Source organism: Rhinatrema bivittatum, unplaced genomic scaffold (genome assembly GCF_901001135.1).
Source record: "Rhinatrema bivittatum unplaced genomic scaffold, aRhiBiv1.1, whole genome shotgun sequence".
NCBI lineage: Eukaryota > Metazoa > Chordata > Amphibia > Gymnophiona > Rhinatrematidae > Rhinatrema > Rhinatrema bivittatum.
Genome location: NW_021821201.1, coordinates 66544 through 82628, shown reverse-complemented (window position 1 = coordinate 82628; position 16085 = coordinate 66544). Strand labels below are relative to the sequence as shown.

The following is a 16085-nucleotide window of genomic DNA, read 5'->3' as shown; positions in this document are numbered from 1 at the left end:
TGCCAGCAGAGCCTATCCAGCTCACAGCAGAGGAGTAGAGATTTGGCAGGCCGCGAACAGTGCCTCTCCTGCTCGCAGTCCAAAGAAACATACACTCTGTGGGTGCAAATGTAGTAGGAACCAGGGCAGAAGGCTCGCCTAGGGTGCCTAATATCCTTGCACCGGCCCTATCTGGTAATCTTTGGTTTGCAACAAATTCCCTGCTGCCAGTAGTGATGAGTTCCTCTTGCTTATACTCGATGCAGAAATTGATGCTAGCATCAAGGAACCTTTGCCACAATCCAAAGACTGCTTAATACCTCCTGAAAAACCTAAATCTTAAGCATAACGAGAAAGAGAATGAGAGAATGTAGAGATACTGAGCAAACTAAGATATGAATCTCAGTTATACTAATTGACAAAACAGGTACAACTAGCAAACTGCAATGCCAGAGAGAGCACAAATACTTATCTAACTGCTAACCTGCAAATCATCATAAATGAATAAAAACTGTTTACTCCAGCTTTTTATAACCTTGTTACCCAAGACCTTTTCTGGTTCTAATTGGGTCTACTTGCTTAATTATCACTTTGTTTTGTATATTTATTGCCTGTATTTTATTTCTATGTTGTACTATGCTGAATATTTGTTTACGAATTAGTGGAATATAAAGTTTTTTAAATATATAAATTTGCAGGGAAAAGGCGTATTCCTTCCGCTGCTCCCTCTTCCTTTCTCTACCTCTTCTTCTCTCATGCCACTTGCTCCCTCCTAACTCCAGGAAGTCACCAGTAGTCTGTGCTGCTGCCAATGAGTCTGGTCATGGTGGAGCAAGTTTTCAGCCATTTTTTCTGTCCATGGGATTTTGCTCTGTCAGGACCGTGCATACTTCCCCGTCCCTGTCCAGAACAGCACTTGTGCTGAAGTTTCAGCATGCCTAGTATGCCTCCTGGCAGCTGCTAGGGAAATGGCACAAAGAACCAGTAGCCAAGATTATGCAAATAGTACTGACTGGGAACTGGTGCCAAGACAAATACATAGATTTTTGATGCATGCCACTAGGGTCCAATATTACTTCTTTAAGTTTCAACAACCAAGAAAATATTTACTCCTGAAAATATTGTAACTGGTAACTATACGTTACCAGTTACAATATTTCTGACAAGCTGTAAAATACCTTAAGACTGTTTCAAACCTTTGTTAATATTTCATTAACCATACCATTGTATTAACTGTACTGCATTCTATTCATACAAGATTAGATCAGACAATTGTCATAAGACTTTCACATTTCCCCTTAATTTTCCATTATATCAAATGTCTCTGGCAATACAATGCAAACTAAATTACTTCTACCACATCACCATTCATTTCAAGCAAGCCTGTAAATCTGTTTTAGATTAATTTACAAAGAGACCTTATGATTTGCCTAAGTCTAGCTGCTTCTACCAAGGCCTTGTGACAACAGAGTAAAAAGAAGAATAAGAGTAACCTAGCAAAAGTGGGATCCTCCTACTAGTTCAGCTAGTAGCAGCTCCTTTAGCTCAGTAATAGACTCTCTGGTTTGAAACCACAAGGTTGCACCTTCTAATACTGAGATTCCTACAGGGTACACAAGATTACATACAGAATCCATTGCCTGACCAGAATTTGCAATATTTTCCAACTGCTTACCCATATTCATTGCAAAGTGGAATTTTGTTTCCAGATTGTAATCTTAAAATAGTATACTGATATAGCAATATTTCTCCAAATTTGGTTTTCTATTCTTGTTTCTTTGGGTCTTGTTCCCATTCAAATTCTATACTAAGTCTGATGCATGATCTACCATAGTTTCAGAATTCCTATCTGTAATTTAAACTACTGTTAATCTGGAGAAATTTCATATGATCACTGCAGCAGATACTTTATTACATCTTTACTCACTCACTGACCAAGTATCCCATAATTTTTCTTACATAAAATATTGACCATATTGGGTCAGTGAGGTTAATATCGGCTGTGTACCTAAACCAACCAGGTCATATAAATACCACATTGAGATCAAGAAGAGTCTTTGGATGGTTTTACTATATCATAAGTTTAGCTAAAACTATGAATAAAAGCAATTCAAAGCTAAGAATTTAATATCCTAGGTTCAACTATATCTGATATTTTGCAGATAGGAAGCTAAATTTTGGTCTTCATATATGAACTGATTCAACCATTTATCTAGTTTAGGTAAGACTGCAATTTGGATTTCCAATGATCAAAGAACCAAGATAACAGACTAAATATATCTTCACTTTCAGTAATTTTATCTAACCTCACAAAATTCTAAAACCTCTTATTTGTTGTTTAACATTTTTAAAAGGGTAATGAAATGTACTAGAAAGCTGCAATAAAACTTTTAAACAGACAAAATCTTACTCATCTGAATGGAGATCTCTCCAATTGCCCACGTAGCATTGTTGCACACAGAAATGAATTCCGGGTTTAGGTTGGTTCCCAAAATTGGCATGAAATCAGCTAGGAAGAATAAAACATTATTAAAACATCTTGCATACTGAAAAATGTTTTCTGTCATACAAAAACCTTTCTGCTTGTCAAAATGGCATACTTCCAAAATTCATCTAACACAATTTAGCCAAATGAAGAACAACAGTATTGGGAACTTGCAAGTCTTAGGATACAGATCACTGAACATAGAGCGAAAAAATAGCAACTATTTTAATACAGTAATGTAAATGACTAAAGAATTAGCTAAAATACATCCTAGTGTTAGTTTAATAATCTATTATTGCTGGGGCTATTTAATTTCATGCAAATCAAGTTGAAGTCCCCAGTAGAAAAGATCAAAAGCAATCATATTGTCAATCCACTTTTAAAAGAAATATTTTTAAATAAATGCTAACAGGAGTAAGGCCAATAATTTCCTTTCAAAATGTTGCAATCCTCATTTTACATAAAAGCAAGTTTGCTTACTGTGAACTGTATTTTCTGTAGATAGGACAAATTAGTCATGACCTGCAGTTGACATCCAGCAGCACTGAATGGCACTGTCTCTCCAAGCTAGTAACATTGCCCAAGAGCTCCTCAGTCTGTGTTCAAAGCTAATAGAATAGGAAGTCTGCTATCCAGGGAGGATGGCGGGTATCTCATGGCTATTTATAGAAAACAATTTATGCTAAGCAAACTTGCTTTTTTTTCTATCTATAAGCAAGAGTAAATTAGCCATGATCTGTGGGGAGGCCCAAGCTGAGGGATGCAGCGCAGCATATCAGAATAAGCAACCTGGCTTCCACCGTGGCAACCAGACTATTTTGAAACTGCGTGATGCAAGACTGCCTGTCCCACTGTGCTGTCTATGGAGGCCAAAGTGTCTAGACAGCAGGGGGGAAGTGAAGGTGTGAATAGCGACCAGGGTCACTGCTTTGCATATATCCTCTATATGTGCAATGGATGATGCCGAAGCACGGACCTGATGAACTCTGACTGGATTGGCGGGATCTAGTTCAGCCACTGTTTAACACTGTTATATGCAACTAGTTATCCAGTTCGGATATGTCCTTTTAGCAAAAGAATGCCCAGCTTATTGGGATCTTATGAGATAAATGAGATGATTTCCTGTGGGACTGTGTTTGGCGTTCATAGTACACTAGGCTCCTTTTGCAGTCCAATATATGTAACAACTTTTTGTCCTCACTGGCGTGAGGTTTTGGACAGAAAGTCAGGAAAAGTATTGATTGGTTCAAGTGAAAATCAGGAACCATTTTCGGTAGAAACTTTGGATGTTATCTTAGTACAGCAAATCCTAGAAGAATTGTAGATTAGGGAGTAATGAACCATAGTCTGAAGTTCACTCACTCTTCATAGAAGTGGCTTCCAACACAAAGAGAATTTTTCAGGTTAAGTATTTTAAAGATGCAGTTTCTAGAGGTTCAAATGCAGCTTTTCTTAGCATGAGGAGGATAATGTTGATATGCCACTGCACACTGGAGTTTTTCTAATTGGTGGATGCAGGTGAGGAAGCCCATTCATGAATTTGGAGACCAGGTGTATCATTTTCAGGCAATTAAGCTGCAATGAGCGAATAAGCCGCACAGAGATGCATCTGCACCAATGTAGTCGCTAGACTACACTACGAGAGGTGATGTAGGTAGGAAAGTAACTGATGAGGTTCGCAAATGAATAGATTCAAGTCATGTAAAGTAAAGAAAGTAATTCTGCCATTTGAAAAAGAGTAAATGTGTCTTATGGATGGCTTGGTAATTCCTTAGGTGTTATCCATCAAATTTACCAAAATGAGGACTCTCCAATGTAACTATTGTGGAGCCTTATTCTGAGGGAAATCTGGAAACTTAGGGCTTGCCCCATTTGTTCAGAATTCTCTTCCTTGAAAAAGGAGCCGGCTGAAGGTAAAGCTGAATTAGCTGTAACAAAAAGTTTCACCCACTTTACAGTATTCAGGAATTAATTCCCTATTACTACAGACAAACCAAGAGTCAAGGAAAAAAGGGTTTACAGTGGGCTCAGGTAGGATAAGACCCGTGACCCACAGACACCCATTCTTCACAAAACTGTCCAGCCCACATGTCTACCCCCCACTCACACAGTGCATTAAGGAACCCAAAAAACAACGGGATTACAGTGGGCTCTGGTAGAATTAGACCTGTGATGCGGAGACAAGTGACACAGGTACAAAACGCCTTCTCTGTATTAGGTAATGAAGAAGCTCTTGTGAAAGAGATTGAAGTGTTATCTGAAAAGAAAGAAGAAACCCAATGCATACAGAAATTCCATAATACAATCAGTAACCAAAGTAAAAAGCTCATTGTGCTGGGGGGGGACTAATCAGAGGCACTAATCTGGGAACTCTTTTCGAGGTAAACACTACAGTTAAAAGCCTCCCAGGATCATCAGCCAGCAGAAATGCTATTCAAATAGTCAAAGTGATCAAAGAAGAAAGCAAAGACTCTAAAGTTGATGATATCCATCTGGGAACCAACGATCTTGCTAGAAACAGCATCCAAGCGTTACAGAGAGATTTCCAGTCTCTAGCGAAGCAGATAAGTCACATGGCGACAACCATTGTCTTTTCAGAAGTGTTACTGTTCATGGAAAGGGGAAGGAGAGGCTAAGCTATATTAATAAATTCAATGTATGGCTCAAATCCTGGTGTAAGGAACAAAGTTTTGGATATATTGGAGGCTGGGGCCATGTATGGAACAGTAAAAAGCTCTTTGTCAAAGATGGCTTACATCTATCTGTAAATTTTCACAATGAACCACAAACGATTATGTAAGGCTTCAAAATCCAGTTGTGCATGTCACTGCGCGCACAACCCAGATGTGCATGCCGCTGGGCGTCAGCCTGTAGGTAAACGTTTAAGTTAGGCACTTCGGGCCTCCGGCCTGCCCCATGTGTACCGCCCGTCAAAGGGGGGAAATGGCGCAGACGACCCCGAAGGTAAGATGGCTACCCCCCCCCCTAAGAGGGTCTCCACGTGTGTGGACCCTCGCACTGAATCGGGGCCTGCTCAACCAGATTTTAAAGCCTCGGAGGAAGGACGGTACGGCCATTCAAGCCTTGGAGACCAGAGACTTAGAAGTAAAGGTTTCTAACTTACCTGGTCTTGGTGCTTACTGGTCGCATGCTGGACGGTCTCCAGCTGCAGGGGTAAAGGGGAATACCTTTACCTCCGCTGCCTTTCAGCCACCCTGGGGGCTAAGTCCATGCCGGATCGGCCGTCGGACCAAGGCTCACCTCTGAGGGATATCGAAAATCACCTCAGGGAAGTCTTGACTGGGGGAGGGACAGTTAGGTTTTATCGCAGGAGAAGCGGGGCTCTCTTAAGGTAAATTTTCTCTCTTGCTGTAAATGTTACACTATTCTGTTTGGGATAGTGTCCGCATCTGCTATGGAGACAGAGAAATACTGAAGAGCTAAGCATGCTGCACGAGTATATGTAGGCTGTCAGCTTTGAAATCTGACTGAGTCTCCCATCTGCTATCAGGAGAGCACAATACTCATTGGTCCTGAGTCCATCTGGCTACACGCTAAGAAATAAGAAAATGGTCCTGTTCAAAAGTTCAATCACAAACATACTGAGCTCCACAGTCCTCTTAATAACAAAAGAAATCACATAACCTAAAAAAGGACTGCCACAACTAAAATTAAAAAAGAAAATTTTCAGATTAAATAATGCTCACAGAATGTAATCCAAGGCTCTTGCCCAACAATGGGATTCAACCAGCATCATTCGTTTGAGCACAAAATTTACCTCATACTCTAACAATAAAACCTGTTACCTATTACCTCTTTATTGCAAAAATGCTAACTTTAAAATATTCACTACACAATCTTGTTACCCAACTATATCTATTTTGTCAATGTTTTAAATAAGTAACTCAACTTCTCTCTTTAAATGCTGCTCATGTAACCTCAGAGGTTTCTTCAAATATCAAAGTGCTCAAAGAAATCCCATACTGCCCGACATTGACAATGTTTCGGCACTCATGCCTGCCTTCAGGGGAACAGAAATTATCAGTGGTTATCATCTGCCGCACTCAGCTCAACAAACTGCTATAAAAATGGCTGTTCAGGGGGCGCTATGCTGCTGGCGACGGGATCAGACATGTAATCGCTGAGCTCCTGACCTTGGGAACGCTTCCTCCCGCCCAGCTTGATTAAAACCCAGCGATACCAACCATAAAACAGGTACCTTTGTGCGAGTACTACCCAGGATGGCCACGAAACGCAAAACAGCCGATTTAAAAACATTTCGGCTTTAGCAAACAGCTGCCCGAATTCGCGCACCCAGAGAGCGTGCAGGACCCCGGCACCAGAAGATACGCTGACTGAAGGGGAGGAGGTCTCACCCAGAGCGGCGGAGCTTCAAATTAGCAATCTTCCGAGTAGGGAAGAATTGCGAAGTTGGTTTATTGATCTCAGGGCAGACATGAAGCAGCAGAATTCGGATTTAATGGCTTCGATAGCCGAAATAAAGGAAGATTTGGCAGTGTTGGGAAATAGAGTAGATGATCTCGATGTGCAGATGGACGGCCACGCGGCCAATATGGCGGACATAACCGCGCAATACCAACAACTTGAGAGACAACCAAATGTTTGCAGAGAAATTGGAGGACCTTGAAAATAGGTCCAGATGCAAAACTTTGCGTAACTGGAAGTCCCGGAGACTGATGAATATAAAGATACGCCGGCAGTAGCGAAAAAAAATCTGCAAGTATTTTTTGGCACAGGCTTCACATGACGATACTCCACCGCTAGATGATCAAGACAACTCAGTACATCTCGAGCGAGCTCATCGAGCGCTTGGTCCACGTCCCGATAATAAGCCCAGGGACATTGTTCTCTGTCTGAGTCGCTTTTCCATAAAATCTAAGATCTATGAAGCTACCCGGAGTCAAACGGAATGGTCATGGGAGACCCTAAAAATCTCCATTTTCCAAGATTTGGCACCTTCCACCTTGCGTAAGAGATTCGAGCTGAAGGAAGCCACGAAAGTACTTCGAGAAGCCCACATCAAATACAGGTGGACCTTCCCTTTTGGCCTATTTTTCATGCACCAGGGAGCATCATATCGGGTGAAAACACTGTCTGAAGTGGCTTCAGCCCTAAAAACAGTAGGGCTGCCTGTAGATTTTACTATCACCCACACGCAGGCTTCACTACCAAAACGAGATCAGTTTCCGAGATAGCAACGGGTAACTAATGGTCGACGATGTCTACAGCGTCAATCAGGAGGGCCGCAATCTTGACTCTTTGGACAAGGCTGAAAGGTTTACCCTAAGTTCTGCCAGTATGATGTCTATTTACTGATAGTGGGCATGTCTGGCAGTCATATAGTTTGCTCAATGCATAACTTCATTGTATTATTGGATAGGTTACTCAATTGTTGGGTTCAGAATATTGACACATGTTTGGGTTGGTTTAACTTAAAAAAAAAATCCAAAAAGGAAACGGAAGGGATTTCAACATCAGAGTATTTGGTTATTGACAGTAGCTGGGTGTTAGAGATCACATAGAAAGGGTAGGGGGGGGGGGGGATAACTTGGGGTTTTTTATACAAGCTCAGGGTCTGATCTTCTTGCAAGTAGATTCCCCCAAGATGGGAGAGATCTGCTATGGGGTGGGGGAATTCATCGGGCCCCAAAACAGTGGCTTTTGATGCATTTATTTCATAAATTTGAGCCATCGCCCAGAATGTTGTTAGCACACCTTTATACAGCTTTAGAATATACATGATATTCTCTCTCACTTTAAATGTAAAGGGTCTTAATTCCTACCGCAAGCGACATCTTTTGTTTCAAGAATTACAACATCATAAGGTTACAATAGCCTTTATTCAAGAAACTCATTTAAAGGCCAGATACGAGATGCTACTATCACATAAAAACTATCCGGCGCATACTTCGCTGCCAGCACTACTGGGTCTAAATACTCAGGAGTTGCTATCCTGATCTCTGCCCACTGTGTCCACAAAGTGTTATTTAAATATGCTGAGCCTTCTGGACATCTATTTATTTTATTTAAGAGTTTTTTTATACCGAGGTATAGCTAGCAGCCTTCACTGAAACCAGAAAACTACATATTGCAAGCAACATAAACGTTTATAACAGGGTATGTCCGTGATTAAACCATGTATTTTCTAGCTTAAAACATTCAGTGTCAGTCTTAGAACTGAGATTGCATATCCGAAAAAGGTTATGCATGAGATGTGTTATATGATATTAACCTATACCATCTTTGAATGTTTGACTGAATATCCATGTTTTGAGCTCTTTTTTAAATGATTTAGTGTTGCTTTGTGAGCTCAAGTGATCTGGTAGTGAGTTCCATAATTTCGGACCAGCGATGGATATAGCTCTGTTCCTTGTGGTGGATAGCTTGGCTAATGGGAGTGATGGTATTTCTAGCTGTAGTTTATTTGCTGTTCTGGTCGTTGTCTGTTCTGGACATTATCAAGGGCCCTGTTACCTGCTTTGTATATTGCGTTGTGTAAGATTGTTAGTACATAAGAACATAAGAACATAAGAAATTGCCATGCTGGGTCAGACCAAGGGTCCATCAAGCCCAGCATCCTGTTTCCAACAGAGGCCAAACCAGGCCACAAGAACCTGGCTACCGGTAGCCAGTGTAGACTGCTGAGTACAGGTGTGATGTGGTCTGATTTCTTTTTGCCAGATAGGACTCTAGCTGCGGCATTCTCTAGTAGTTGAAGTGGTTTTAAGGCCACTTTAGGTAGGCCTATCAAGAGTGAATTGCAGTAGTCAAGGCTGGTGAAAATAAGGGATTGTAAGACAGTTCTGAAGTCTTGGTGGTGAAGCAACGGTTTTAGATGTTTAAGTATTTGGAGTTTATGGAAACCCTCTGGTTTTTGTTGTGATGTGCTTTTTGTAGTTTAGTTCATTGTCAATCCAAATACAGAGGTCTTTTACGTTGTCTTTAAGTTGTATGTAGATGTTGTCTATTTGGAAGGATTTGGTGGTTTTTGATCCTGATTTTTTTCTTTCGATTAGAATGCATTCGGTTTTGCTCATGTTTAAACAATTTTAGGTGATTTAGCATATTTTTGATTGAGTCTAGGTGAGAGGTAGCTAGTTTCAGTGCATCTTCGATGGTGGATGTAATTGGAATGAGGAGTTGTATGTCATCAGCATACATATAGTAAGTTACGCCTAGGCTTGCTAGGAGTTGGCAAAGAGGGAGTAGATAAATATTAAAGAGTGTGGCCGACAGAGCGGACCCTTGTGGCACTCCTGTTTCCAGGGGGATGGCTTCTGATGTGTTGTTGTTGATGGAGACTTTGAAAAAGCTGTCTTTTAGGAAAGAAGTGAACCAATCAAGAGGTTTGCCTGAGAGCCCTATGTTTGCTAGTCTTGATAAGAGCCTTTTGTGGTCAACTGTGTCAAATGCAGCAGATAGGTCGAGGAGGATTAGTACATGGCTGATTTTGTTATCAAAGCCTCTTATATTGTTAGATAGGTTGAGCAGTAGAGTTTCCGTGCTGATGTTTTTCCTAAAGCCGTGTTGGGTGGGATGTAGTATTTTATTGTTCTCAAGGTTTTCATTGAGTTGTTTCAGGACCGCTTTTCTCCGTCATTTTTGCAAGGAGGGGCAGGTTTGATATTGGACGGTAGTTGTTCAAGTCGTCCGGGTTCAAGTTTTTCCTCTTTAGTATTGGTCTGATTGTTGCGATTTTTAACTTAACTGGAAGTTTACCTTCTTCGAGGGATTTATTGATAATTGCTGCTACTGTTGGTGCTATGGAAGGAGCAATTTCCTTTAGCTCTCGAGTGGGGATGGTGTCTAGGTCATGGTGAGCTGGGTTTATTTTTCTTAGCATTTTTTCTGTTTCCGTGGAGGAGATAGGTTCAAAATTAGACCATGTAGTTATATTTGATGTGGATATTTGGTTTTCTTTGATCGAAGAGTTGTTGAAGGCATCAGTTATTTTGTTCTTGAAGAGTGTAGCTAAGTCTTGGCTTAAATTTTTGGTTTCGGTTGGGTTGGAGTTGGTGTTTTCAGAGGTGAGGTTGTTTACTATGTTGTAAAGGGATTTGGAGTTATTGGAGGAGTTTTTGATCTTTTGACTGTAGTAGTCTCGTTTAGTATTCAGAATCAATTTTTTATAAGCGGCTAGTTGCATGCGATATCTCTGCTGTGTCATGGGGCACTTTGTCTTTTTGCCATTCTTTTTCACATTTCCTAAGGTTGGATTTCATGTTTCTTAGTTGAGAGTTGAACCATGGGCTCTGTTGTTCTCTGATTCTTTAGATGTTTGAATTTCTCAGGGTTTATATTATTTGCAGTGTCTTCTGTAATTTGGAACCAGGATTTGATAGCGTTATTTATGTTTGAGAGGTCCAGATTTGCTCATTTTCCCAAGTTCTTGTTGGAGAAGGTTGGTTTGGAAAGGTGGTCGGTATTTGAAGGGTCAATTTGGTTAGTTTGTTTTTGTTGTGTTAAATTTTGCTTGTGTCTTGCATTGTAAGAGGTAGTGATTGGACCAGGGGACTGGTGTGTATGTGATGGATGTGTCTGAGAAATAGTTATTAGTGAAAATCAGGCCCAGTGCGTGTCCCGCTTTATGAGTGGGGTTGTTAACTTGTAGGTTGCAATTTAGACTTGATAGAATATCTAATAGAGTTTGGCAATTTTGTGATCTGGGACTAGTATCTGTGTGTAGATTGAAATCACCAAGGATGATAGTAGGTTTTTCATACTGATGTTTATTAGGAATTCCAGAAGTGGAGAGATATCGTTGTCTAGGAGTTTGGGTGGGCAGTATACTAGGCATATTTGTAGGTTTTGTGGGTCAAAGAGGGATATTTCATATTGTTTTGGGTGATTGTGTGGAATCACTTTCATTGAGAAATGTTTTTTTTTTTTTATAATAAGGAGTAGTCGTCCTCCTCTTTGGGATTTGCGAGGGATTGAAAATGTGTCATATGCACTTTTGTCTATTTGGTTCATTAAGACTTGATCGGTATTTTTGAACCAGGTTTCTGTTATGGCAATGAAATCTGGTTTTTCTTTCTTGTAGTATGTCAGATATTAAATGTATTTTTGGGTTAGGGATTGAGCATTTATGAGAAGGAAGATGAGACATAGTATGTTTTTGATGTTTTTCATTAGTCGTATGTTTATTAGGTATCTGTGTCTAATCTGATGAAGCGTGTTGGTCAATGTCGCCATCTTTGGTGTGTCTGACGATCTTCGTTGATGGTTTAAGGTTTCGCAGGCGGAAGCTAGTTGACAGCAGTAAGTGCGCTGGGGGATTTGCGAGAGATGTAAGTTGTAAGAGATCAGTCTGATGGCTGTGTTAGATTAGGATGTTTGCTGAGGTCCGGATGAGTGCTTGAGTCTGCATGAGATCAGGAAGAGTGCTGTAGGATGAGGTTTGCTGCGATCCAAGAGCTTGTTGTAGTGTGCTTGATGTGATTCGGATGCGTGCTGGATGGTGTGCTGGTGGGTGTTTGATGAGATCTGTATGTGTACTGGAGTAAGTTTGATGAGATGAGATTGAGGAATGAGTGCTGGAGGATGCTTAAAGAGATCAGGATGAGTGCTGTATGATGACGTTCGATGAGGTTTGAAGAGATGCGATCCGAAAGCGTGCTTGAGGGTGTTTGGTGATATCAGGATGAGTGCCGGTGGATGCTTGATGAGTGCTGTAGGAGACTGGTGGAAGCTGGGCGGATGTTCGAGGGGGTTGGGTGATTGCTGGCTGAAGTTGATAAAGTTTGAAGAGGTTGGAAGAGGTGGAGAGGAAGGTTTTGTGAATGCTGGAGATTGGGCGTTTGAGGCGGTGTTGGAAATGCCGTCTGAGGATGCCGTCTACTAATGCTTATCATCCAAATTGGGTCGGAAGTCCTGACGTTGCTCAATGTTTATCTCCCCAACATGCAACAACAGGGGTTTATTCAAGTCATGGAGAGAGTTTTATCCCAGTCTGCTAAAGGATCTATTATTGTGGGAGGAGATTTTAATCTTACGCTAAAGTCAACCATAGATAATTCGGGGCCTGCCAACCAACTCTCAGGGGAACCCAGGAGGAAATGAATTGCATTACTAAATAACTGGAATTTAGTTGATATGTGGCGTCAAAGGCACCCACAATCAAGGCAGTACACTTCCTATTCACATGCCCATAACACCTACTCCCGCATTGATTTCTTCTTAGTTGATAAGTTAATACAAAACAAATTATGTAAAACTGAACTAGAGCAGCTGACGTGGTCGGATCACGCTCCCATTTTGCTAGATCTGGCTATGGCAGATTTAGATGGAGGCATGAAGTACTGGCGTTTAAATGACAGCTTGTTTGATGATCTTAGTTTTGCTGATCGATTGGCCAAGCAGATGCTGGAATACTTCAAACTCCAGAATGTTAACTCTCCCGACCCAACCCTTATATGGGAATGCTCTAAAGCATACGCTAGAGGCCATTTTATATCACAGGCAACTTACTGTAAGAAATGGCATAATGCGTCAAGAATGCGGCTTTTAGATGAGCTGACTAATCTAACTCATCGACATATGCTTAACCCAGACACAGGGCTATTTACACAATTAAACAATATCAAGAGGGAATTACAAGTGCTAGAGTGATTGCTCATCACCTCAATATAGTTAAACAGCAGCACTTTGAAGGGGGAAATAAAGTGGGCCGCCTCCTAGCCAGACGATTAAAAGCTGTACAACTACAGAATGCTACAGCTAAGATTAAGGACACCTCTCACATGATGTTAATTCAGTCTGTAGACGTCCGTAGAAGCTTTACTACTTTTTACATCACATTATATAGTGCCCACATGGATATCAATGATGCGGAGATAGAAGATTATTTGTCAGAGGTGTCTTTACCCATGCTCACAGAGGATCAACAACAGTTTCCGGATAGCACCAGAAACCCTCCAAGCTATCCAACAACTAAAGGGCGGTAAAGCCCCAGGTTTAGACGGCTTAACTTCCAAATATAACTCTCTCCCATGTACTGGTTGCCCCATTAATGGAAGTTTTTTAATTTTCAGCAAATGGGTGGTACCTTGGGACCCCATTCCAATACGGCAGGGATCACAGTCATTGCTAAGCCAGGAAAGGATCCAACAAAATGTAGTTCATACCGCCCGATATTGCTAATTAACTTAGATTTGAAAATTATGGCGAGGATTCTAGCGGAACGCCTTAATCATTTATTACCTACATTGGTTCACCATGATCAGGCAGGTTTCATTCCGGGCAGGGCTGCCTCTGACAATGTGCGGATTATCGATCTTATTTGGTGGGTGACCAAGGAATCTATCCCCAGTGTTCTATTTTCAGTCGATGCCGAAAAGGCGTTTGATATGGTGCACTGGCCATTCTTGTTTCGCACATTACTCAAAATGGGATTTGGTCAGTCTTTTTTAAATTGGATACAAAAACTGTATGAGGGACAGAGTGCAGGTCAAGGTGAATGGAGGCTACAGTGAACGTTTTCCAATAGCACGAGGCACCAGGCCTGGCTACCCTCTATCACCGCTACTATTTGCCCTCTTTTTAGAACCATTTACTTCTAAAATGGCTTTTCAGTAATGCTTTCCCCGGAAACCCAAGATCTCTCTGACGCCACTCTTAGAACATGGACTAAGGACTAAGACTAGTGGTTAAATGGGCACGCCATATTCTCCACATAGCCCTCCCAGGCCTCATCTGTGTTTCTTCCTCCTCTGCTTTCTGCCGTATGCTCTGCCCCTCGCTCCTTCTTGCCCCTTACCCTTCCTCCCACCCCTCTCTTGCCATTCTTTCCCTCCTCTCTTACCCCCTAATCCAAGCATCTTAACCAATTGTTTTATTTCTATACTATATTGATGTATTTTATTCACACTACGTTGAAGCTTCTTTCAGCTCGCAAATGTTCCTTGTTCTTCGAAATGTTTTTGAATGTTATAATGCTCTAATGTTTTATGTATCGCCTCCCAGCGAAGGTTCTGTTTTACTGTAAACCGGTGTGATCTGTATTCTTTACAGGAATGTCGGTATATAAGAAATCAAAATAAATAAATAAAATTCGATCTACAAATGAGATTCGGGGGTAACAATAGGTTCTCGTCAGTTCAAAATGTCATTCTTTGCAGGCAACATTTTGTTCACCCTGACTGAGGCTTCATCCACCTTACCAATGGTTATGACAGCATTACAACAGTTTAGCGCTGTATCAGGGTTTAAGGACAACTTTGATAAATCGGAGGTACTAAATATTAATACCCCGCCCCAGTTGCTAGTGTGTTACAGTCATCTTTACCATTCAGATGGACAAAGAAACCCCTTAAATATTTGGGCATACACCTAGGCCCCGATATCACCAAGTTGTATACGCTTAATTACGAACCCCTACTGAAACTCATTGATCGTGACCTTTCCCATTGGCATGGTGATACATTTTCATGGTTGGGACGTATAGCCATTAAAATGAATATTTTACCACGATTCCTTTACCTCTTTATAACACTTCCGATTTATCTATCCCCATGCTTACTACGAAAAATGCAGAAAAGAATCTTTGATTTTGTGTGGCGAAAAAGACCACCAAGGGTAGCGAGATCGGTTCTCTACTGTTCTAAAGAGGACGGTGGTACTGGTTTCCCAAACTTATGTTGGTATTACGCATCTGCGCAGCTGAAAGCTATCTTGGACATACATAGGGCCACAACCCTATGCCCGTGGCAGATCATTGAACAATTTTTGGTGAGAGATATGCCTCTTGCCACTATGCTGTGGCAACCAAAACAATCATCTCGACCTATCTCTGACATACCTCCTTCATTTCTTTTTTTTTTTCAATTTAATCTTTATTAAATTTCTTAAACATTTTACAATGAAAAAAGAAATAAGAATATTTGGTTTACATTTACCACAAAAAAACCATCCCAGGAAAATTCTTATAAAGAAAACAAATTATTTATAAACTCAAATACAGTCCACATTACTGGGAGGACTTACTGTAATAAAAAAAATCATAAGGAAAAATTACCAATAAACATGGTAACTGCGGAATTTAATATCTTTGACCAATATTTCCAATAGAGTTATTATAAACTCTCTCATCCTTCTTTATCACCAAGAAAAGTTTCTAAATGAGTTGGCTCAAGGGAAACAAACTTATTTTTATTATACATGATCAAACATCTGCAAGGAAATTTGAGAAAGAATGTAGCTCCAATGGCTAACACTCTCTCTCTCAACGCAAGAAATTGTTTTCTTCTTACTTGGGTATTTTTTGAGACGTCAGGGAACACCTGTATTGGTTGTCCACAAAATTTAAATTCTTTATTTCTAAAGTATTTTTGCATAACAAGATTTTTGTCCTGCTCTAAACTAAAAGCAACAATTAACGTTGCTCGAGTTTGTATATCGTCTACTGACGCCTCTAAAAAGGCTGTTAAATTAGGGCTTTGATTTGACATAACATCAATACCTCCCTCATGGGCTAGTTCAGCTCTTTTCTGTCTTGATAAATAATACATTTTAGAAATCAATAATTCTTTAGATATCCCAAGAATCTCTTTCACGTATTTCCTGAACAATTCATGTGCAGACAAAAGTCTTGTACTTGGAA

General features: G+C 40.7%; 1 protein-coding gene across 1 annotated transcript in view; it reads right to left on the bottom strand.

Annotated features, from left to right (window-relative positions):
• Nucleotides 1–829: 829 nt before the first annotated feature.
• LOC115082518 (transportin-1-like) overlaps nucleotides 830–16085 on the bottom strand; it is a 64226-nt gene continuing 48970 nt past the window's right edge. The window contains exons 4-5 of the mRNA XM_029586748.1: nucleotides 2390–2488; nucleotides 830–939 (exon numbers count right to left, since the gene is read on the bottom strand). Of these exons, the coding sequence (XP_029442608.1) occupies nucleotides 854–939; nucleotides 2390–2488 (185 nt within the window). The 3' untranslated portion in view covers nucleotides 830–853. The remainder of the gene's footprint in view (nucleotides 940–2389; nucleotides 2489–16085) is intronic.